At 38.0% G+C, this 24421-nt stretch overlaps 1 protein-coding gene across 1 annotated transcript in view; it reads left to right on the top strand.

The window, feature by feature from the left end:
* The window catches only part of ADGRB3 (adhesion G protein-coupled receptor B3), a gene marked incomplete at both ends in the record, with an annotated part of 799939 nt that overhangs the window by 445738 nt on the left and 329780 nt on the right, over positions 1-24421 (top strand). Inside the window, 2 exons of the mRNA XM_079716603.1 lie at positions 2813-2915; positions 24128-24171. Coding sequence (XP_079572729.1) covers positions 2813-2915; positions 24128-24171 — 147 coding nt within the window. The remainder of the gene's footprint in view (positions 1-2812; positions 2916-24127; positions 24172-24421) is intronic.

The raw sequence follows: 24421 nt of genomic DNA, 5'->3' as shown, positions 1-24421 counted from the left end.
TAACACACGTACACACACATGCTCTCTCCCCCCATTCCCAAGACACATACTTAGCAAAAGCCATAAGACAGATTTCATCTTCTAGGGACCTTCTCCTCCAGGCTGATTAGGTAGCTGGTGAACCTGCCACAGAGTAAATACTCTACAGAAGGCTGCTTATCTAAGCCACTTGGCTCTCTACCATCCAGTTTCCTAGGGCTAAAATACCCACAAGCCCAAACACACAAGAAGAACTTCATAAATATTTTGACAAGTTATAAATTCCTGTTTGGAATACCCACATCTGTATTTTCCAGTAAATCAGTATACAACTTCTAAAATAATATAAAAATCTGTATACTATCATATTTAACTTAAATTTGTTAAAATTAGCAGTTTATAAATTAGCATTTAGTTTTATTTATTGCAGGGAAATGGGATTATAAACATGACCAGAATAAGAGGGCAGATTGCGTTTGTGTGATGTGTAAATATTTTTGTTTCAGATAACTAAACCTGAACTCAAATGTATTCATTCCTGAAAAAGGAACTTGCATCTCTGTCCCAGGACTGTTCTTTGGGAGAAACCGCCATAAATTTTTTTGGTAGTGGCAGATTAACTTTTTCCCCAACTCCAAGTTATATATATATGGGACAAGATATATATATATAGTCATTTTCTGGGAATCCTGTCAGATCTGTTAACATAATTAATCAACTGGTATCACCTCACAGTTAATCCCATCTATTCTCACTTGATCCCCTGATTACTTTTGCTCACAGAGAAACAGGGAAGAGTGAGTTTGCAAAGGAAGCTTGACATTTAGAGCTTACTTCCATATGCTTCTCAATGCCCCTTACCTTCAGTTGACTCATTTAGTATTTTTCTTTAATAAATTTATTTATTTTATTTTGGCTGCATTGGGTCTTCATTGCTGGGTGCAGGCTTTCTATAGTTGCAGCGAGCAGGGGCTACTCTGTTATGGTGCACACGCTTCTCACTGTGGTGTCTTCTCTTGTTGCAGAGCATGGGCTCTAGGTGCAAGGGATCTGGTAGTTGTGGCTTACGGTATCTATAGAGCAGGCTCAGTAGTTGTGGTGCATGGGCTTAGTGGTGGGATCTTCCCTGACCAGGGCTCAAACCTGTGTCCCCTGCACTGGCAGGCAGATTCTTAACCACTGCGCCACCAGGGAAGCCCAACCTATTTAGTATTAAATAAAATAAATAACAGTCAACCAACTTTCTCTGTTTACAACCACCTTCCTCTTAAGGAATACTGAAGACAAATTTATACTTTGTTGATTTTTACTATTTTTCTGTTAGGCTGGGTACCATGAAACTTCCTGAGTGTTCTAGAATTTGTTATTTGACACTAGTAAAGATATGGGTTAAAAAATGTTATCCCACTCAGAATATGTTTATAGTTCCTCTGCTACTAAATATTCCTCCAAGTGTGGCATAGTTGGCATTTTTTCTGGTGAAATTTTGTGGCAAAAATCAGCCCATTAGAGAAAATATTTTCACAAAGAATGTGAGGTTCTATGATATTAGAATTATATGACTTTGATGATACAGCCATTTTAGAAAACTGTATGGCAGTAACTTTTAAAATTAAACATGCTTTTACCACATGAGCAAGCAATTCCACTCATAGTTATTTACTCAAGACATGAAAATATATGTCCATCCAGAATGTATGTATACCAATTATTCATAATAGGCAAATATGAATAGCTGCTAAAAATCATAAAAGCTAAAAATCAGAAGTAACCTAAAGGTTGCTTACTTAACTGATGAATAGATCACAAATTCAATGTCATGAAATACTACTGAGCTATAAAGAGAAACAGGACTGATAAACCTCAAAAACATTATGATGAGTGAATTAAGTCAAACACAAAAGTCTATGTAATGTATGATTCTATATAATGAAATTCTACAGAGACATAATTATAGTGACAATATGTCCATGGTTTCCTGGAACCATGGGGAGGGGTGTGGGGATCAAGTGCAAAGGGGCTCAAGGAAACTGTGGAGGATTGTCTGTCTGGATTTGGTGGTGCTTGCATTGTAGCATACAGTTACCAAAAGCTCTAAACTGTCCACTTAAAGTTGATGAATTTTATTACCTATAAATAACGCCTTAAACAACAAAAAATAGGAAAAAAATAAAGTGACTTTGTCTTGCTACCTGTTATAAATATGTTCTTTACATCTAGCATGTTGAGATAAAGAAGTGGCCTGTAAATCTCTATTCTTGAAATGAATGATGGTCAGTAATTAGCAACAAAGTTTATTGATATTTAGTTTCTACTTGTTTTCATTCTACACCACTTTCTAATCATTTATCTTAACAAATTTTGAGATAGTCTAAAAAAACCCCACCAAAACAGCACTTTGCAAGAAGAATATTTGGTCTTTTGGAAAACCAAACTGTTAGGTCCACCTTGAGATGAATGGATTATATTCATTTAAAAATTGCCTGAAGTTTTGAATTCATGATCCACCTGTCTTGCAGGTGAATCAGATTTAAGTAATTGTTAGTGCTATTGCTTTTCCATCTTTCTTGCCTTTAAAATGGTAACAGTCAGCAACAGCTTTCTCCCCCTAAAGTTTTCTAGTTCCAGATCGGGTATATTTATAACAAAAAATCAACTATATCTTTCCATGAATAGTAGTTCAGTATCATGTTTTAAATCTATTTGAGTGATGTTTCTATGTCTTTACTTAGGATACATTTATTAAAAATGTCATCACAACATGTATCGAACAGTAGGAATTCATATTCATCATCAATCCTGTCTCCTTTTAATCATAATTATTCTGTTTCAGAAATTATACTGTCGTTAATTCCAAAATCATCGTGGTCACCATAAGGCCTGAACCCAAGACAACTGATTCATTCCTGGAGATAGAACTAGCTCATTTGGCTAATGTAAGTATCATCCACTTGGCATTGAGTTGCTTGTAGAATTTACCTTTTAAAGAAGGTTAACAGGGCTTCCCTGGTGGCGCAGTGGTTGAGAATCTGCCTGCCAATGCAGGGGACACAGGTTCGAGCCCTGCTCTGGGAAGATCCCACATGCCGCGGAGCAACTGGCCCCGTGAGCCACAAATACTGAGCCTGCGTGACTGGAGCCTGTGCTCCACAACGAGACGCCGCGATAGTGAGAGGCCTGCGCACTGCGATGAGGAGTGGCCCCCACTTGCCGCAATTAGAGAAAGCCCTCACACAGAAACGAAGAGCCAACACAGCCATAAATAAATAAATAAATAAATAAATAAATAATAAAGAAGGTTAACAGTCCTTCTTTTGACTGATAAGACCAGAACACATTTTCTAAACTCTTTAGAGTTGCAAATGAATTAATTTGTTATGAAGACATGTATTATATAAAAACAAAATGACACATTATCCTACGCTTTTGTTCATAATAGAACTCTCTTCAATTTCTCCAGGATAATAGTTAATAGTTTGTTAGTGTCCACATCTTTATTGGGCTCTAAGCTAAGAAGTGGGGGAGATCAAGATGAAAGAACCAGTCTTGCCACATGATGAGGAGGACTGCCATGTAAACACACAGGTTTAAGATGCATGCAGCAACAGAAGCTACAGACATAAAGCAAAGGGCAGTGATGTCCTCCAGGGTACCCCAGGGTAGGAGAGTCAGTGAAGCAACTTTTTAAAGTGCTACACCCAGGATCAGAGGAGCCTACTTGTAACTGTTTGGGTGCTCCAGTGATTCAAATCCAACTCTTCCATCCAGAATGACAAGAACCCTTTGTTAAATCCATCCACCTGCAACTGAAATTCTTTAGGCCTTGTTCAGACCTTATGTAGAAACTTAAAATATCTACTTATCCTTTATACATCCACCTTAAATACCTAAATCATTGATTTAAGGGGCAAGGAAAGTGATTCCTATTAAGAATTTCTTAATTATGCTTTTACAATTCCTGTGTTAAACTGTCTCATATGTTGCATATACATAGCTTTTCTTTTAATCCCTTGCAAAGTTTCTATGAACTTGACTTTTGCATACAATTAATGAAAGCACAAAATGATTGTGATTTTCCCAAGTTCATATAGTTAGTGAATGAAATGATGAAATTGATTTTCACATCCTTTAGTTTACAAAACCTGTACATTTCTGGTATTTTATAATTTCTGATTTTAAAAAACTCCACTTCATTTTATTAAAAATGACAATTATCTTCCTTATAAACCACTTTTTGCAAAGGTGTTCCAGCTTCCTACATTGTTTAATGAAAATCTCAAATCTCTCAGCAGTAAGTTTTAAACATCATGATTGATACTTAAACTATTCGGCCTTTTCCCAGTTTTGCCAAAATGTGACCATACGGCTTCTATCTAACTTTGACAATGTATTTTATTTCTGTTATATCTACCTCCTCATACCTTTAATGACCCTAATCTCATCACTGCACTGAAAGCTAGGAGATACATTTAACATAATTTTTGAATAAGGAGCTGTGTACCTTCAACATGTATTAGAAAATATTTATTTACATATTTGTTTGTATATATTGTTTATCATGGTAATGTCTGTCCAGTTATAGGCATTGGTGAAACATAGTAAGAGATAATAATTCCCTGAATTGCCTACTGAAAAAGCAATGCAATGTCAGAATGTATATCCTGTTTCTTATGGAGTAAACAGTTCTGTAAATGAACATTCACAAAACTTTCCTAAATAAAGATAAAATCACTATTGAGAATTTAAAGAACATGTTAATTAAATGGATTTTCTTTCATAAGCTGAAGAAAGAGTAACCTTAAAAATAATGCTGATAAAACAATCTCATTATTTCAATTCAAGAGAACTATTTGAAATGAACAGATTTAAGCTTTGAGTCAAACTTTTCTGGAGGCACATGTTGTCAGCCCAATTTCAAAAGAGATAAATCATGTACAAAAAATTATTTTCTACATACGGAAACCAGAGTGTATGGTCAATAAATTTTATGACGTACCAGCTACACTCTGGAGTGGCAATGAAAGTCAGAATATAAGAATGGTGAGATGATTACCGCAAGTCACTTAGGATTAATTCTTTCAGTATTTTAAGTTGAGTAAGTTGACCAGATTCCTAAAACAATACTATACTCTGGAAGGCCTAGATTTAAGAGAATATAGACAAATCCATTACACAAATGACCTGAGAGACAAGAAGAAAAGTTTAGTCTGGAGAAGAAATTGCCTCGAGGTGTTCCCACCCGCGTCCGTCCTGTGTCAGGAACAGTGCCCACCTTTGCCTGTCCTCAGAGGCCATCCTGATTCCCAGCCACATGGTGGAGATTCTCTGGGCTGCTCCATCCCTCATTTCTTTCCTCCACTTTGCTTTTTAAAGTTTTTATTGGATTTCTTACAATATTGCTTCTGTTTTATGTTTTGGTGTTTTGGCTGCGAGGCATGTGGGATCTTAGCTCCCCGACCAGGGATAGAACCCGCAGCCCCTGCATTGAAAGGTGGAGTCTTAACCACTGGACAACCAGGGAAGTCCCTTCCCTCCACTTTATAGATACCTCCCACACAGTTGTCTTACCACACCTACAGTCCTTCACGTTCTACTGTTTAAAATTTCCAGTGCTTGTTGCATTGATATTTATACTTACCATGCAGATTAGATTTTGTTGAGGACTTTAATGTACACTGAGGGAAGGAATATATGACTGGTTTATTGAGTGTCTTGTAAAGTATGCTCTGATTTTAATTTATTTTCATTGAAGAGATAGTCAGAAGAGCCTATGCTGACATATAATAGTCTTCACTAAATTGTGAAGAAAAGATGTATCTTAAGCATGAAAATTAAAATTGATTAGAACAAGCTGAAATTTCATTATAACTATGTAGATACAGATGTATTATCATTGGTATTGCCTTCAAAGTTGAGCTATTTTAGATATGACATCTTGCTTATATCAAGACTGTCTACTTTCACCTATTTTCTTATAGCAAATGTATCTGCTGCCCTTTTCTAAGCTCAGAAGAGAATAACGACTTGCAAATTATATCTGTTGTATACACCATGTGCAAAAAATATGAAGGAAGGAAATTAATAGTTATAATGAGTCTAGGGAAAAGCCTGTTAACATTATTTAAACAAAACATGTTCTTTAAAAAAAACTTTTAAATAAATAACATTTAAAGTATGTTAAGTGTAATAGGCCCTTGGGAACTGGTAGGAATAGATAATAGAACATGAAATCTTGAAATTTCAAATTGTATTCAGCAAAGCCATTTGCAGTTTTAACCAGCTCGTAAGTCATTAAAGAGTAAGATAGTATTCTTAGTTCTGTTTTCTAGGTTCATGGCTTTATTGTTATAGGAATCTGTAGAGTCTGAGTTTGTGGTCCTTAGTGCTTGGGCATAGCAATTGCTTGATTATAGGAAATACCAAGTTTGCTTTTCTGAAAAAAAGAATTTTGTTTTTCATATTACTTAAGGTCTCTTCAGTGTTACATTTATACTTAACAATATTGTTAGGTTCCATAATGTGCAAGGAAAGTTAATACATTTATTGAAAGTCGTTATTGGAACCTAAATAAGTGCAGCAGAATGGATCTATATGTGCACACATAAGCAAACACGCATGCATATATGCTCACACCCACCATTAGGATGCCTTGGTCCTGACAGGTCTGAGCCTGCTGTGAATTCCCAAGATATATAACATCCTTATCATTAAAAGATGAGTTAGAAGAATAAGAAAATAAATGCATTTTAGTTATCTCATGCTCTATCAACTTTGCAAGCCTGAAAGTTCACTTTTTTCAAATAAAAAGTCTTAAATGTAGTTCCATTTCTGGTGGAAGGACACACTGAACTCCCCTGGCCTGCAGCCTCTGCAGTCTATTTTCGCCTTTCTTTTTATTTCTTCCTCTAAGCAGCAACTCTCATGGTCTAGGTAGGGCCAACCTACTATCTTTCAGGATTGAGGAAAATCCACTGGGTTTTTTTTGTAGTTCTCAGATGGGTCATATTCACAAACGATCTCATGGCAATTGGGGCTTGCGGTTTTATTTTCTTTGCTGTATTTGTTGGCATAGTAACAGGATCTAGCTAACAAATTAAGGAGTTTGTTTTATGTGTATAAACTAAAATTAATCATGAGCCATGGCCTTTGTAAATCATAGTGGAAAACACCATGGAAAACTGTGATGAATATGCTTTTTACCATTAGCATGAGAAACAATGAAAAGAAATTCCAACATTCATCAGTGAGTATTTCCATGAATAGCAAACCCAGCGAATTAAAAATCACTTGGAAAAGCTTAAAGAAGTTCATTCTATACATCTATAATTTCTAAAAGGGGGCGTTTTAATCTTTTTAATTTTTTTTTTTTTTTTTTTTTTTTTTTTTTTTTTTTTTTTTTTTTTGCTGTACGTGGGCCTCTCACTGTTGTGGCCTCTCTCGTTGCGGAGCACAGGCTCCAGACGCACAGGCTCAGCGGCCATGGCTCACGGGCCCAGCCTCTCTGTGGCATGTGGGATCTTCCTGGACCGGGGCACGAACCAGTGTCCCCTGCATCGGCAGGCGGACTCTCAACCACTGCGCCACCAGGGAAGCCCATATCCCTTTACTTTTAAAATTACTTTTCTACCCTAGCTTCCGTCCATTTGGAAAAGATTTCTGATGTTTTGCCTACTTAAACCCCTTCGTAGTTCTCATGGGAGAGTCTTGAAATGCTAACTAGACAAGTAGATTGATGGTGCTGCCAACGGCTGAAATTGAGATAGAAATTATTCTCTAGCTACAGTTTTTTTTTTTGGGGGGGGGGTTTTATCCTAAATTCCAAAAATTGAGTAAGCATTCTTCCCACTTACATTTCACATTCAGTTTATTCTTATTCATAATACAATACTGATATTCTTCAAAAAGATTTTAGACTAATTATGCTATTGTTGGAGCAGGGGTCAGCAAACATTTTCAGTTGAGTCAGGTTAGATATATGAGTTATAATGGTCTTTGTCACATCTACTCAGCTATGCTATTGTAGTGTGACAGCAACCAGAGACAATATATAAAAATGGATGTGGCTCTGTTACAACAAAATATCATTTACAAAGTAGGTAGCAAGCCAGATTTGGCCCCTGGACTGCATAAGTCATCACCCCCTGTATGGTAAAGAGAATGTGGTCCCCCAAAGATGCCCATATCCTAACCCCCATAACTTTTGAATATATTATATTACATGTCAGAAGGGACTTTGCAGATGGGATTAAGGGTAAGAGCATTGAGATGGGGCATTTATCCTGGATTATGTGAGTAGATCCAGTTTAATCACATGAGCCATTAAAATTGGAAAGTCTTTCCCAGCTATAGTCAGAGAGATGCAAGGTAAGAAGGACTCACCCTGCTATTGCTGACTTTGAAGATGAAGGATGAGGGTCACAAGCCAAATAATATGGGCAGCCTCTAAAAGCTGAAAACAACCCCTGGTTATCAACCAGGAAGGAAATGTGGACCTCAGTCCTACAACTACAAGGAATTGAATCCTCCTGAGACCCGAATGAGCCTAGATGTGGTTTCATCCCCATATCCAGAAAGGACTGCATTCCTGCTAACATTCTGATACCAGCCTTGCGAATTTCTTGAGCAGAAACCCAGCTAAGCTCACCAGACTCCTGACACACAGAAACCATGATATAATAAATCTGTGTTTTTCTATGCTGCTAAGTATGTGGTAATTTGTTACAGCAGCAATAGAAAACTAATAAGCCTGCATTGGAGCATTGCAAAATTAATTTTTTGATTATGAAAATAATATATATGCATACAGTAACAGTGCCATTTTGAATCAGATAAACTACAATAATGATAATATATTACTCAATGAAAGTCAGTTAGCAACTAGAGATTACATTTTGCCATGCTGATTATCATGCCAACTCTTTAGGAATCTGATTAAAGGAATCACCAGACAATGAGAATGGCCATTGTAAAGTGGTGGTGGGATATTAGGGAAAACTGGAGGATGCCAGGAGCAACTGTGACATTTGCAGAGGTGTTGTACTCTTGAAGCAATTTAGCAAAACTTCTCTGAAGGCAGCCGATAGATTGGAACTGTGCAAAACAGCCTGGCCAGACCTTCTCTCTGCTACAACCCCATAAAAGCACTACTAGGACACATTGTTACAACCTCTTGGATATAAAAGGAAAAGACAAGTTGTATGCTATATCTATATGGAATCTAGTTAGTTGAGTGTTTGTTTATTAAAGTTATTTGCCACTTCAACCTTGGAGAGTTTTACTCACAGAAAAACCATTTGTTTTTTGAGAGGTGCACCCAGACTTGTGCAGCCATTGTTGGAAATGATGCAGTCACATATGAGGAAGAACCTCTAAGACATATATGTGGAGACAATGATTTTCTTTGAAGGATGCACATATAAATAATTTCTGATAGTGGTTCTACTTTTACTACTTCCCACGTGTCAAATAGAAAGTATTTGTCAGGAAATAATGTACATTCCATGACTAGTGATATATCTAAGAAATTAGAGAAGCAAGCTGTTATCACAGCCACAAAAATAGTGTCATCTGGTTAAGGTGGGCTCCCGAGTAACCAGATAGCAGAAGCTGGATTACACACATGCCCTCCCCTTGTGTTCTAATTGAATGGCTGCCATGTCCTGGAAGACGTGACTTGTCTTGATAGAACTATACTCTGCCTTCCTCACTTCAGTGGCCTCTATGCTCTTCTGCTTTAGCTAAAGACAACTATTCTTTTTCCATCTTCTTGATTTAACTGGTTCTCAATGAGGTGCTTTCTGTAGAACTCATGTAAGTAAATTGAAAAATGCCATATCTCCATCTCCTTTTAAGTAAGAACACAGTATTGCATTCTCAATGAGGCTCTTTGGACTTCAGGTATATGTCAGCTACCCTGTCAAAAAGTGAGAGTTAGACCCAGATTTAACCCTTTTTAAGTATCACTTAGAAATGCTAAAATACTCTCAAAACCTTGAGAAGAGGTATGGAGAACATTCAACAGACTGTCTTCCTGTTGTAGAGTTGCATGTGATATGATACTTTTTCAACTGCATCATCCCCTTGGAGAACATTCAACAGACTGTCTTCCTGCTGTAGAGTTGCATGTGATATGATACTTTTTCAACTGCATCATCCCCTTGGGTGGTGTATTACATTTTCAGGGATTATGAAGATGTTTATATGTTAGAAGACATAATCCAGAAAGGGCTCCCTTTCACACTGATCAGCTTTCATGACTTGTCTGTGGAAAAATTTACATCTGCGAGAATCTTACTTCCCTTAGAATGCATTCCTGAGCTTTTTAAAATGTGGCTTTTCTCAAGTAATATTAGAATTATAGACAGGATATAAATTAGTCTTTTGTGGGTCAGGTCAGGTATTTTGGAAATGTTCTTAGGAATTCCCAAAATCTGTTTGTGAAGTTATATAATAAATACAATTAACAGTGGGGATAGAAAAAGGGTAAGCTTAGCAAAATCCAGATATTATTAATGTAATGCCTTTATATCTAAAGTTTTGGAAATGAAGAGAAGCTATGCAGTCTCAGTTGAAGAGTCTTTCTCCTGTCCACGTACAAGAACTCAATGTGCAATTCACTGGAAGATGTGACACAAGGACTCGCCCTGGAACATCTTGCTCAGAGCACTGGAAATGTTGAAAGAGTGACAAGGAGGTCACTGTCCTTCTCCAAGTCCTTAGAAGCTTTGTCTATGAGCTTGCTTTACCTTTACAGACAAAAGGATATTTTTTGTCTCAAGAGGACTATGAAAGGTACAAGAAAGTTAAGAGGTTTCCAGATTAGGAATTTACTATGGCATATGAGGACCAAACATTTGAAAATGTAAAGAAAAGCAGAGTGAAGTAACCATGTTATTTCTGTTGTGTGTCCATGCTTCTACAAATGTGATATAGATTAAAAATTATAAGGAGTGGAGGGAGTCGTTAGAATGTATGTTCCTAAGTTAAGCCCCAATCTCAAAATTCCTGGAGTCAAGGAACCTACATTTTTCATCAGCATCCCAGGTGATTCTAGAGTAGGTCCAGAGAAAACGCCTTGAAAACATGAAGACAGCAAGAGTGTAATTAAAATAGCATGTGAATTGAATTTATTCAGAACTTAAAAGTACCAAGGAAAAATTAAAGTAACTTGGTTCAGCATTCATGTTTATTGTGACTTTTATCTTTTCTGTAAATGACTTCCTTCAGGCATTTGTTTAGATATCATCTTATTGGTGAAGCCTTCTCAATATACAAAATTGCAATCCATTCAACTTCACAGTCTTTCCTACTCATGTATTTTACTTTTCATCATAACACATATTACCACCTAGCATATTATATATTTACTTCTTTATGTTTTTTTTCTCTCTCCCTGCCCCCTTCACTATAGTTAAGTGTATGAGACAAGGATTTTGTTTTGTTCAATGCTGTAGCCCCAGTGCCTCCAAGGTGTCTGGAATGTTACAGGTGTTTGCTAAGTGAGTTTTGCATGAATGGATGAGCTTGTTTTGATCATCTTCCTGGCTCACTCTTCTGACTTCTTCTCTTTATACCATAGTGAGATGTTTTGAAAATATTCCATAGGGGGAAAAAAAGACTTGGAAGAGAGTTTTGTAAAAGAAAAGGAATTCATTTATAAAAGTCACTCTAGAATCATTAAGGACTAGGGCTAGAAAAGATGTCTAAATTCCCTATTCTACAAACAAGAAAATAGAAAAGTTATGAAGATCAGAGGAAAAGAGAGAACCACCTATAAAAATACATGGACAAAGCCAGTGATGTACTGTATTGTTAAATAGATGCACAGACAGTCACAAATTTACGATTTTTTGACTTTATGATGGTGGGAATGTTATACGAATTCAGTGGAAACCATAATTATTTTGAATTTTGATCTTTTTCTGGGCTAGAGATATGCAGTAGGGTACTCTCATATGATGCTGGGCAGTAGTCCACAGCTCCCAGTCAGCCACACAATCACAAGGGTGCCCAATTGATATACTTATGACCATTCTGTACCCATACAACCATTTTGTTTTTCACTTCCAGTACAGTATTCAATAAATTACATGATATATTCAATCCTTTTTATAAAAAAGTCTTCTGTTAGATTACTTTGCCCAGATGTAGGCTGATGTAAGTGTTCCGAGCACATTTAAGGTAGGCTAGGCTAAGCAATTATGTTCTGTAGGTTAGGTGTATGAAGTGCCTTGTCAACATATGATATTTTCAACTTGCAGTGGGTTTATCAGAATGTAACGCCATCACCAGTCAGGGATGATCAGTAATTGTTTGCTTGATGTTGAGACAGAGGAGAGAAGTAAAAGAAAATATCAAAGACTGTTAAGGGCACAAAAAGTGCTGTGTAGAACATCTATGGTAATTAGGAAACTAGGGTAACGGTACATTTTTAAATGCTTAAAAGTGAGTGAGTACAAATGTTTAACTCAAGTTCAACTACACTGTTTTCAGTGGAGACAAGAGACAGTTTTTTAGCCAAAAATATGTTTTTCAAGAACAGTGTATTCTTTCCAAAAGTTTTCAAATATATTCAGTTTTAATATATTTTTTTACATCTTTATTGGAGTATAATTGCTTTACAATGGTGTGTTAGTTTCTGCTTTATAACAAAGTGATTCAGTTATACATATACATATGTTCCCATATCTCTTCCCTCTCGCATCTCCCTCCCTCCCATCCTCCCTATCCAACCCCTTTAGGTGGTCACAAAGCACCGAACTGATCTCCCTGTGCTATGCGGCTGCTTCCCACTAGCTATCTATTTTACGTTTGGTAGTGTATATATATCCATGCCACTCTCTCACTTTGTCCCAGCTTACCCTTCCCCCTCCCCATATCCTCAAGTCCATTCTCTAGTAGGTTTGTGTCTTTATTCCTGTCTTACCCCTAGGTTCTTCATGACATTTTTTTTTCTTAAATTCCATATATATGTGTTAGCATACAGTATTTGTCTTTCTCCTTCTGACTTACTTCACTCTGTATGACAGACTCTATGTCCATCCACCTCATTACAAATAGCTCAATTTCGTTTCTTTTTATGGCTGAGTAATATTCCATTGTATATATGTGCCACATCTTCTTTATCCATTCATCCGATGATGGACACTTAGGTTGTGTCCATCTCCTGGCTATTGTAAATAGAGCTGCAATGAACATTTTGGTACATGACTCTTTTTGAATTATGGTTTTCTCAGGGTATATGCCCAGTAGGGGAATTGCTGGGTCATATGGCAACTGACAAAGGATTAATCTCCAAAATATACAAGCAGTTCATGCAGCTCAATAACAAAAAAACAAAACAACCCAATCAAAAAATGGGCAGAAGACCTAAATAGACATTTCTCCAAAGAAGATATACAGACTGCCAACAAACACATGAAAGAATGCTCAACATCATTAATCATTAGAGAAATGCAAATCAAAACTACAATGAGATATCATCTCACACCATCAGAATGGCCATCATCAAAAAATCTAGAAACAATAAATGCTGGAGAGGGTGTGGAGAAAAGGGGACCCTCTTGCACTGCTGATGGGAATGTGAATTGGTACAGCCACTATGGAGAACAGTATGGAGGTTCCTTAAAAAACTATAGTTTTAATATTTTAAGTGTCAATTATATTGACAGCTCTATAAATTAATCTTCTCTAGCCGGTTTGGCTCATTTACCTGACAGCTTTTGGTTTCTTAGTTTCATGCTTTTCTTAAATCCACTTCTGTGAGTTGGTTCACAGCCTACCTATTTGCCTCTTGGTTCTGTCATTACGTTTTGTTCCTGCTCTCTGTTGGGTTTGCCATTTCCTGTTATTGATTTTCTGTAAATTCCTCATAACAGATCATGCAACAGAGTACCTTTGAGAAAAGTATCTGAAAATTATAACAAATATTTTACAAGTGGTTTCTTTTAGCCAGATTTTTAGGTTTTTTTTCATGTATAGAATTAATTCATCATTGGGTTTTGTTTTCTTTACCATCTTGCATTCTTATTCTCTAAGTGACTGGTCTATCCAGGTACTAAGACTCCTCTAGTTTGTTTGTTCTGCTTATTTTTCTAAACTTCAGATGATTCCATAACTGGCCTCAGCTCATAGACCCACGTATGGGTGACTGTTCTGGAATGAATTTTCACAGAGGGGTGCCTGTCTTTTGTGTAGGTCCGGAATGTACAGTGAAATGCAAGATTGAGTGGTGTGTTTTGGAACCTGTAATTCTCATGTGGATTGTTTCTAAATTTTCACAAGGACAGAAAGAGAGAGAATCATGAGATCTAAGGGGTAAGGGGTGAGGAAGGTAGTGGGTGAAACTGAGGGTTGACAGAGGCATGGATAAGAGTAGAAGGGGCATTTCTCACCTTTATACTTTCGTTCTAAGGTGGAAATTAGTGTCTTTAGAGGGGTAAAATGGAAGGCGATATCTAAACAATTAAGTTCATATTCTATTTCTTTTCTAATATTATTATCTTTTGACATAACCCGTTATGAGCTCTAACTATGAAATAATAATCCTATAATCAGTATCCTGCTTTGGTTTATATAGAGATTGAACTTAATCTCACTCGTACATTACTGAAGAAGTGAACTTGATGTAGAGCACCTGTAATCTCAAGGTCCTCACCTACGCATACAGTCTATATCCAAGACATGTATACTCCCATGACCATCAAATTTGCTTTCTATAAAGTGCTCTGAGCTCTTTTGAACAGAACCCTAGATAAATATAGCATAACTTTATTATATGACATTGTAGCTCTGCTGAGGATTTCTTAGGAAGTCACAATCTGTATGAGGATTTCAGGTAAAACCAGACAGGGTCTCATAGGACAGAGAAAGAAACAAATTTGAAACACTATCCCCCTCCCCATCTCTTGAACATCCATATCTATGCCTTCTTTGAGAACTAGAAAAGGACCCATTTCTTCCATGGAACTCTCTCTGACACAGGCCATGATGCTCTGTCCATCATTTGTCCTTTAAAAAGTAAATTATCAACCAGTGACATTTATATGAGCATGTCTCTTTTTTTGTTATATGAACATTCCATGTGTGTCCCTCTTCAATCTTTGTAAGGCTATAAGCCATTTCAGGGAAGGGAATTTTTTTTATGTTCTAAGAGCATAGTTTATAGGTATGAGCATCTGATAAGAAGGATGCCTTAGAGATGTGGTCTTTGAGGGATTTTGTAGAATAGTAATGGTGCTAAAATATGGGAGTTAGTAAATGTCCCAATTAAAATGAACAATGAAAGTTGGGGTAAATTTCACCAATTTTAGAATAATGAGCTAAGTTTCTTTTCCCTAGTGGAATTCTAGAATGGTCTCAGTGAACAGCACTAGAAAGGCACTGTTTCACAAAGAACTTGCCTAGACTTTTAAAGATATTGCTTTGCCAGATACAAAACAGTGATTATCTACTCGGAAACAAGACCGAGGGCAGGTTCTCTGAGGGAGCATGACCCCCTGCGGGAAGGAGCCAGTAGGCTGTTTCAGGACTGTAAATTTCACCTGCCTTGGCCTATTCATCACTTTTATCACTGACTTGTTGGATGAACCCATAGATATCATGTTTGTTTCTTAATCATGCAGTGACACAAAGTTAAAGAGTGCATATACGTGATATCAAAATCAGAATTCAAAAAGCTCCTGAGACTTCAGTGGGTAATAATACCTGTCAAGCTCAGGGGAAGATTACCAAAATATCCCATACAGTGTTGGAATGCATTATTAGGCATATGGCACCTACATTGCAGAGACAATAGTACTACTTTGTCCTGTGCAGGTAGGACACAGGTGGATGGGTTCCCTAAACACACTTTTTTTTTTTTTAATTATTTTTATTTTAATTAAAGAATTCTCCAACCATCCATCGCCACCCAGATAACTCATTTCAAATATACCTCTAATGTGTTTTTTTTTTATTAGTTTCTGCTTTATAACAAAGTGAATCAGTCATACATATACATCTGTTCCCACATCCCCTCCCTCATGCATCTCCCTCCCCCCCACCCTCCCCATCCCACCCCTCCAGGCGGTCACAAAGCACCGAGCTGATCTCCCTGTGCTCTGCGGCTGCTTCCCACTATCTATCTACCTTACGTTTGGTAGTGTATATATGTCCATGCCTCTCTTTCCCTTTGTCACAGCTTACCCTTCCCCTTCCCCATATCCTCAAGTCCATTCTCAAGTAGGTCTGTGTCTTTATTCCCGTTTTACCCCTAGGTTCTTCATGACATTGTTTTTTTTTAATTCCATATATATGTGTTAGCATACGGTATTTGTCTTTCTCTTTCTGACTTACTTCACTCTGTATGACAGACTCTAGGTCTATCCACCTCATTACAAATAGCTCAGTTTCGTTTCTTTTTATGGCTGAGTAATATTCCATTGTATATATGTGCCACATCTTCTTTATCCATTCATCCGATGATGGACACTTAGGTTGTTTCCAGCTCCGGGCTATTGTGAATAGAGCTGCAATGAACATTTTGGTACATGTCTCTTTTTGAATTATGGTTTTCTCAGGGTATATGCCTAGTAGTGGGATTGCTGGGTCATATGGTAGTTCTATTTTTAGTTTTTTAAGGAACCTCCACACTGTTCTCCATAGTGGCTGTACCAATTCACATTCCCACCAGCAGTGCAAGAGTGTTCCCTTTTCTCCACACCCTCTCCAGCATTTATTGTTTCTAGATTTCTTGATGATGGCCATTCTGACTGGTGTGAGATGATATCTCATTGTAGTTTTGATTTGCATTTCTCTAATGATTAATGATGTTGAGCATTCTTTCATGTGTTTGTTGGCAGTCTGTATATCTTCTTTGGAGAAATGCCTATTTAAGTCTTCTGCCCATTTTTGGATTGGATTGTTTGTTTTTTTGCTATTGAGCTGCATGAGCTGTTTATAAATTTTGGAGATTAATCCTTTGTCAGTTGCTTCATTTGCAAATATTTTCTCCCATTCTGAGGGTTGTCTTTTGGTCTTGTTTATGGTTTCCTTTGCTGTGCAAAAGCTTTGAAGTTTCATTAGGTCCCATTTGTTTATCTTTGTTTTTATTTCCATTTCTCTAGGAGGTGGGTCCAAAAGGATCTTGCTGTGATTTATGTCATAGAGTGTTCTACCTATGTTTTCCTCTAAGAGTTTGATAGTTTCTGGCCTTACATTTAGGTCTTTAATCCATTTTGAGCTTATTTTTGTGTATGGTGTTAGGGAATGATCTAATCTCATACTTTTACATGTCCCTGTCCAGTTTTCCCAGCACCACTTATTGAAGAGGCTGTCCTTTCTCCACTGTACATTCCTGCCTCCTTTATCAAAGATAAGTTGGCCATATGTGCGTGGGTTTATCTCTGGGCTTTCTATCCTGATCCACTGATCTATCTTTCTGTTTTTATGCCAGTACCACACTGTCTTAATTACTGTAGCTTTGTAGTATAGTCTGAAGTCAGGGAGCCTGATTCCTCCAGCTCCGTTTTTCGTTCTCAAGATTGCTTTGGCTATTCGGGGTCTTTTGTTTTTCCAAACAAATTTTGAAATTTTTTGTTCTACTTCTGTGAAAAATGCCAGTGGTAGTTTGATAGGGATTGCATTGAATCTGTAGATTGCTTTGGGTAGTAGAGTCATTATCACAATATTGATTCTTCCAATCCAGGAGCATGGTATATCTCTCCATCTATTTATATCATCTTTAATTTCTTTCATCAGTGTCTTATAATTTTCTGCATACAGGTCTTTTGTCTCCTTAGGTAGGTTTATTCCTAGATATTTTATTCTTTTTGTTGCAATGGTAAATGGGAGTGTTTTCTTGATTTCATTTTCAGATTTTTCATCATTAGTGTACAGGAATGCCAGAGATTTCTGTGCATTAATTTTGTATCCTGCTACTTTACCAAATTCATTGATTAGCTCTAGTAGTTTTTCGGTAGCATCTTTAGGATTCTCTATGTATAGTATCATGTCATCTGCAAACAGTGACAGCTTTACTTCTTCTTTTCCAATTTGGATTCCTTTTATTTCCTTTTCTTCTCTGATTGCTGTGGCTAAAACTTCCAAAACTATGTTGAATAAGAGTGGTGAGAGTGGGCAGCCTTGTCTTGTTCCTGATCTTAGTGGAAATGGTTTCACTTTTTCACCATTGAGGACCATGTTGGCTGTGGGTTTGTCATATATGGCCTTTATTATGTTGAGGAAAGTTCCCTCTATGCCTACTTTCTGCAGGGTTTTTATCATAAATGGGTGTTGAATTTTGTCGAAAGCTTTCTCTGCATCTATTGAGATGATCATATGGTTTTTCTCCTTCAACTTGTTAATATGGTGTATCACATTGATTGATTTGCGTATATTGAAGAATCCTTGCATTCCTGGAATAAACCCCACTTGATCATGGTGTATGATCCTTTTAATGTGCTGTTGGATTCTGTTTGCTAGTATTTTGTTGAGGATTTTTGCATCTATGTTCATCAGTGATATTGGCCTGTAGTTTTCTTTCTTTGTGACATCCTTGCCTGGTTTTGGTATCAAGGTGATGGTGGCCTCGTAGAATGAGTTTGGGAGTGTTCCTTCCTCTGATATTGTTTGGAAGAGTTTGAGAAGGATGGGTGTTAGCTCTTCTCTAAATGTTTGATAGAATTCACCTGTGAAGCCATCTGGTCCTGGGCTTTTGTTTGATGGAAGATTTTTAATCACAGTTTCAATTTCAGTGCTTGTGATTGGTCTATTCATATTTTCTATTTCTTCCTGAGTCAGTCTTGGTAGGTTGTGCATTTCTAAGAATTTGTCCATTTCTTCCAGGTTGTCCATTTTATTGGCATAGAGTTGCTTATAGTAATCTCTCATGATCTTTTGTATTTCTGCAGTGTCAGTTGTTACTTCTCCTTTTTCATTTCTAATTCTACTGATTTGAGTCTTCTCCCTTCTTTTCTTGATGAGTCTGGCTAATGGTTTGTCAATTTTGTTTATCTTCTCAAAGAACCAGCTTTTAGTTTGGTTGATCTTTGCTATCGTTTCCTTCATTTCTTTTTCATTTATTTCTGATCTGATCTTTATGATTTCTTTCCTTCTGCTAACTTTGGGGGTTTTTTGTTCTTCTTTCTCTAATTGCTTTAGGTGCAGGGTCAGGTTGTTTACTCGAAATGTTTCCTGTTTCTTAAGGTGGGATTTTATTGCTATAAACTTCCCCCTTAGAACTGCTTTTGCTGCGTCCCATAGGTTTTGGGTCGTCGTGTCTCCATTGTCATTTGTTTCTAAGTATTTCTTAATTTCCTCTTTGATTTCTTCAGTGATCACTTCATTATTCAGTAGTGTATTGTTTAGCCTCCATGTGTTTGTATTTTTTACAGATCTTTTCCTGTAATTGATGTCTAGTCTCATAGCATTGTGGTCGGAAAAGATACTTGATACAATTTCAATTTTCTTAAATTTACCAAGGCTTGATTTGTGACCCAAGATATGATCTATCCTGGAGAATGTTCCATGAGCACTTGAGAAAAATGTGTATTCTGTTGTTTTTGGGTGGAATGTCCTATAAATATCAATTAAGTCCATCTTGTTTAATGTATCATTTAAAGCTTGTGTTTCCTTATTTATTTTCATTTTGGATGATCTGTCCATTGGTGAATGTGGGGTGTTAAATTCCCCTACTATGATTGTGTTACTGTCGATTTCCCCTTTTATGGCTGTTAGTATTTGCCTTATGTATTGAGGTGCTCCTATGTTGGGTGCATAAATATTTACAATTGTTATATCTTCTTCTTGGATCGATCCCTTTATCGTTATGTAGTGTCCTTCTTTGTCTCTTCTAATAGTCTTTATTTTAAAGTCTATTTTGTCTGATATAAGAATTGCTACTCCAGCTTTCTTTTGATTTCCATTTGCATGGAATATCTTTTTCCATCCCCTTACTTTCAATCTGTATGTGTCTCTAGGTCTGAAGTGGGTCTCTTGTAGACAGCATATATATGGGTCTTGTTTTTGGATCCATTCAGCCACTCTGTGTCTTTTGGTGGGAGCATTTAGTCCATTTACATTTAAGGTAATTATTGATATGTATGTTCCTATTCCCATTTCCTTAATGGCTTTGGGTTCGTTATTGTAGGTATAGTCCTTCTGTTGTGTTTCTTGCCTAGAGAAGTTCCTTTAGCATTTGTTGTAAAGCTGGTTTGGTGGTGTTGAACTCTCTCAGCTTTTGCTTGTCTGTAAACGTTTTAATTTCTCCATCAAATCTGAATGAGATCCTTGCTGGGTAGAGTAATCTTGGTTGCAGGTTTCTCTCCTTCATCACTTTAATTATGTCCTGCCACTCCCTCCTGGCTTGTAGAGTTTCTGCTGAGAGATCAGCTGTTAACCTGATGGGGATTCCCTTGTGTGTTATTTGTTGTTTTTCCCTTGCTGCTTTTAATATGATTTCTTTGTGTTTAATTTTTGACAGTTTGATTAATATGTGTCTTGGCATATTTCTTCTTGGATTTATTCTGTATGGGACTCTCTGTGCCTCCTGGACTTGATTAACTATTTCCTTTCCCATATTAGGGAAGTTTTCAACTATAATCTCTTCAAATATTTTCTCAGTCCCTTTCTTTTTCTCTTCTTCTTCTGGAACCCCTATAATTCGAATGTTGGTGCGTTTAATGTAGTCCCAGAGGTCTCTGAGACTGTCCTCTGTTCTTTTCATTCTTTTTTCTTTATTTTTCTCTGCATCAGTTATTTCCACTATTTTATCTTCCACCTCACTTATCCGTTCTTCTGCCTCAGTTATTCTGCTATTGATCCCATCTAGAGTATTTTTCATTTCATTTATTGTGTTTTTAATCGATGCTTGATTCATCTTTAGTTCTTCTAGGTCCTTGTTAACTGTTTCTTGCATATTGTCTATTCTATTTCCAAGATTTTGGATCTGGGAAATAGAATCTTGGATCAGCTTTACTATCATTATTCTGAATTCTTTTTCAGGCATACTGCCTATTACCTCTTCATTTGTTAGGTCTGGTAGGTTTTTATCTTGCTCCTTCACCTGCTGTGTGTTTTTCTGCTTTCTCATTTTGCTTATGTTACTGTGTTTGGGGTCTCCTTTTTGTAGGCTGCAGATTTGTAGTTCCCGTTGTTTTTGGTGTCTGTCCCCCGTGGCTAAGGTTGTTTCAGTAGGTTGTGTAGGCTTCCTGGTGGGGGGGACTAATGCCTGTGTTCTGGTGGTTGAAGCTCGATCTTGTCTTTCTGGTGGACAGGTCCACGTCTGGTGGTGTGTTTTGGGGTGCCTGTGGCCTTATTATGTTTTTAGGTATCCTCTCTGCTAATGGGTGGGGTTGTGTTCCTGCCTTGCTAGTTGCTTGGCATAGGGTGACCAGCACTGTAGCTTGCTGGTCGTTGACTGAAGCTGGGTGCTGGTGTTGAGATGGAGATCCCTGGGAGATTTTCGCTGCTTGATATTATGTGGAGCTGGGAGGTCTCTTGTGGACCCGTGTCCTGAAGTTGGCTCTCCCACTTCAGAGGCACAGCACTAACTCCTGGCTGCAGCACCAAGAGCCTTTCATCCACCCGGCTCAGAATAACAGTGAGAAAAAGTAGAAAGAAATAATTAGTAGAAGAAAGAAAGAGAGATTGAAAGAAAGGAAGAAGGGAAGTAAGGAAGGAAGGAAGGAAGAAAGAAAGAAAGGAGGGAGGGAGGAAGGATGGAAAGAAAGAAGGAAAGAAAGGAGGGAGGGAGGGAGGAATGAAAGCAAAAGGAAGAGTGAATGGAAGAAGAGAGGGAGGGAGGGAGGAAGGAAAGAAAGAAAGAAAGACAGGAGGGAGGGAGGGAGGGAGGAAGGAAAGAAAAAGAAAGTGGAAAGAAGAAGGGTGGGAGGGAGGGAGGGATGGAGGAAAGAAAAAGAAAGAAGGAAAGGAGGAGCGGAGGGAGGGAGGGAGGAAGGGAAGGGAGGAAAAAAAGAAAGAGCAGGTAAAGTAAAATAGAATAAAGTATGAAATATAGTAGTGTTATTAAAATTAAAAAGTAATTATTGAAAAAAAACACGGACCGAAAGAACCCTGGGACATATGGTGGAAGCAAAGCTATACAGAGAGAATCTTACACAGAAGATTACACATACACATTCACAAAAAGAGAGCAGGGGGAAAAATCAAAAATCTTGCTCTCCAAGTCCACCTCCTCGATTTGGGATAATTCGTTGTAAAAAGAGGAAAAGGGCGAAAAGTCTGAAATCTTGCTAAGTCCACCTCCTTAATTTGAGATAATTCGTTGTAAAAAGAGGAAAAAAAAGGGGGGTAAAGTCTTAAATCTTGTCCTCAAGGTCCACTTCCTCAATTTGGGATGATTCGCTGTCCATTCATGCACTCCACAGACGCAGGGCACATCAAATGGACCGTGGAGCTTTAATCCACTGCCTCGGAGGCTGCACAGAGAGATTTCCCTGTCTCTGCTCTCACAGCTCCCGGGTCTCAGCCTTGGACCTGGCCCCGCCTCTGCGCGTAGGTCGCCGGAGGGCGTCCGTTCTTCGCTCAGACAGGACGGGTTTAAAGGAGCCGCTGATTCGGGGGCTCTGGCTCACTCAGGCAGAGGGGAGGGAGGGGAATGCCCTCTCCTCGCGTACCAGGCAACAAAAGGGAAAAAAGTCTCTTGCCTCTCCGGTAGCTCCAGACCCTTTCCCCGGACTCCCTCCGGGCTAGCACTAACCCCTTCAGGGTCTCTTCCTGCCGCCAGCCCCAGACCTCTCCCTGCGCTCTGACTGAAAGCCGATACCCGAGCCTCAGCTCCCAGCCCCGCCCGCCCTGGCGGCCGAGCAGACAAGTCTCTCGGGCTGGTGTGTGCCTGAGGGCACCGATCCTCTGTGCCAAAATCTCTCTGCTTTGCCCTCCACACCCCTGTTGCTGTGCTCTCCTCCGCTACTCCGAAGCTTTCCCCCTCCGCCACCTGCAGTCTCCGCCCTCGAAGGGGCTTGTAGTGTGTAGAAACCTTCCCTCCTTCACGGCTCCCTCCCACTGGTGCAGGTCCCGTCCATATCCTATTGTCTCTGTTTATTCTTTTTTTTCTTTTGACCTACCCAGGTATGTGGGGAGTTTCTTGCCTTTTGGGGGGTCTGAGGTCTTCTGTCAGCGTTCAGTAGGTGTTCTGTTGGAGTTGTTCCACGTGTAGATGAATTTCTGATGTATCTGTGGGGAGGAAGGTGATCTCCGCGTCTTACTCTTCCGCCATCTTCCTCCGGCTCCCCTAAACACACTTTAAAGTGTGTGCTCCAGGAGATGAAGGTCGTGGAGGATGAGAGAACTTGAAAGCTACAGAGTGTGTTTAATAGAAAAGAGAAGAGGATCTGTGGGTAGCTCACAATATCAGAGAAGAAGAATTACTAGGTTAGTTTCAACGGGAAAAATAAGGCCCAATGAATGTGACAGAAAGATAGAAAGAAAAACATTCCAACAATTAGTCTCTTCAAAACAGAAGGTACTTGGTGGATAATCCAATGTGGAAAACTCATTGGGTCATGCTGAAGGTCATTGTGGCTACTCATTACATAATGATTAAACTGAATAAACATTTAGCATGTTTTCCCCATAGTTTTATTAGATGTGATTTTATAGGAATATGATCTGTTGATTATGAAAATACTGCAAGTCTACAGACTCTCTGGAAATGGACAATTAATGCAGCCATGTCTTGCTTTTTGGAAGCTGCACCACTGGAGGCTGAAGAGGAAGTGGCTGGTGTGCCTAATGCAGAAAGTTTCACTGTGATTGAATTATTATAAATATTAGATATTGAAAATACTTTGGTTTCTTAAAAGAAAGAATCCAGCAATTACTATTTTAGGGGAAAAAACGAAATAGAAATCATCAAAGTATGGACCTTGTCATTTATGAGGCCTTCACTTATAATTAAAAAAAAAAACTATGGGTTATGATATCTGGAATAAATGTAAAGTTTTCATGAATAAAATTTCATAAAATGAGCCATTAAACTTGTGAGAAAGGACATGCAAATTTCTAATGCAAAAAAAATAGAGGGGGAATCCTTAAAGAATCTTACTGCAGGATAAAAAATGTGCCATTCTTTTCACATTTCACATAATCCTTCAGTTTTTTATGTATGTACTCAAGATACATTTATTCTTTCTCTGTTTATTTTTAGGGTACTTTGAATCCTTATTGTGTGTTATGGGATGACTCAAAAACGTAAGTGACAGATGTTTTCTTACATGACTTTGGACTAAACATTCAAAGCACATTAAGTTATTTCAGCTGCTTTCTAGTCAACAGGAATATAAGTTAGTGGGATGTGAGTTACACTAGGAGAGAAAGCAGTCTCCTTTTTCAATCTGTAGGACAGCATGATGAATGTGTTTGTGTGTGATGATGCCATCAGGTTACATCCCAAGGTAGGATTGCATTACCTGATGTGTAAGGCACATTGCAATGTGAATTC

Source organism: Hyperoodon ampullatus (genome assembly GCF_949752795.1).
Source record: "Hyperoodon ampullatus genome assembly, chromosome: 12".
Lineage (NCBI taxonomy): Eukaryota > Metazoa > Chordata > Mammalia > Artiodactyla > Ziphiidae > Hyperoodon > Hyperoodon ampullatus.
The sequence above is the reverse complement of the archived record's forward strand: the minus strand, read 5'-3'. Positions and strand labels throughout refer to the sequence as shown.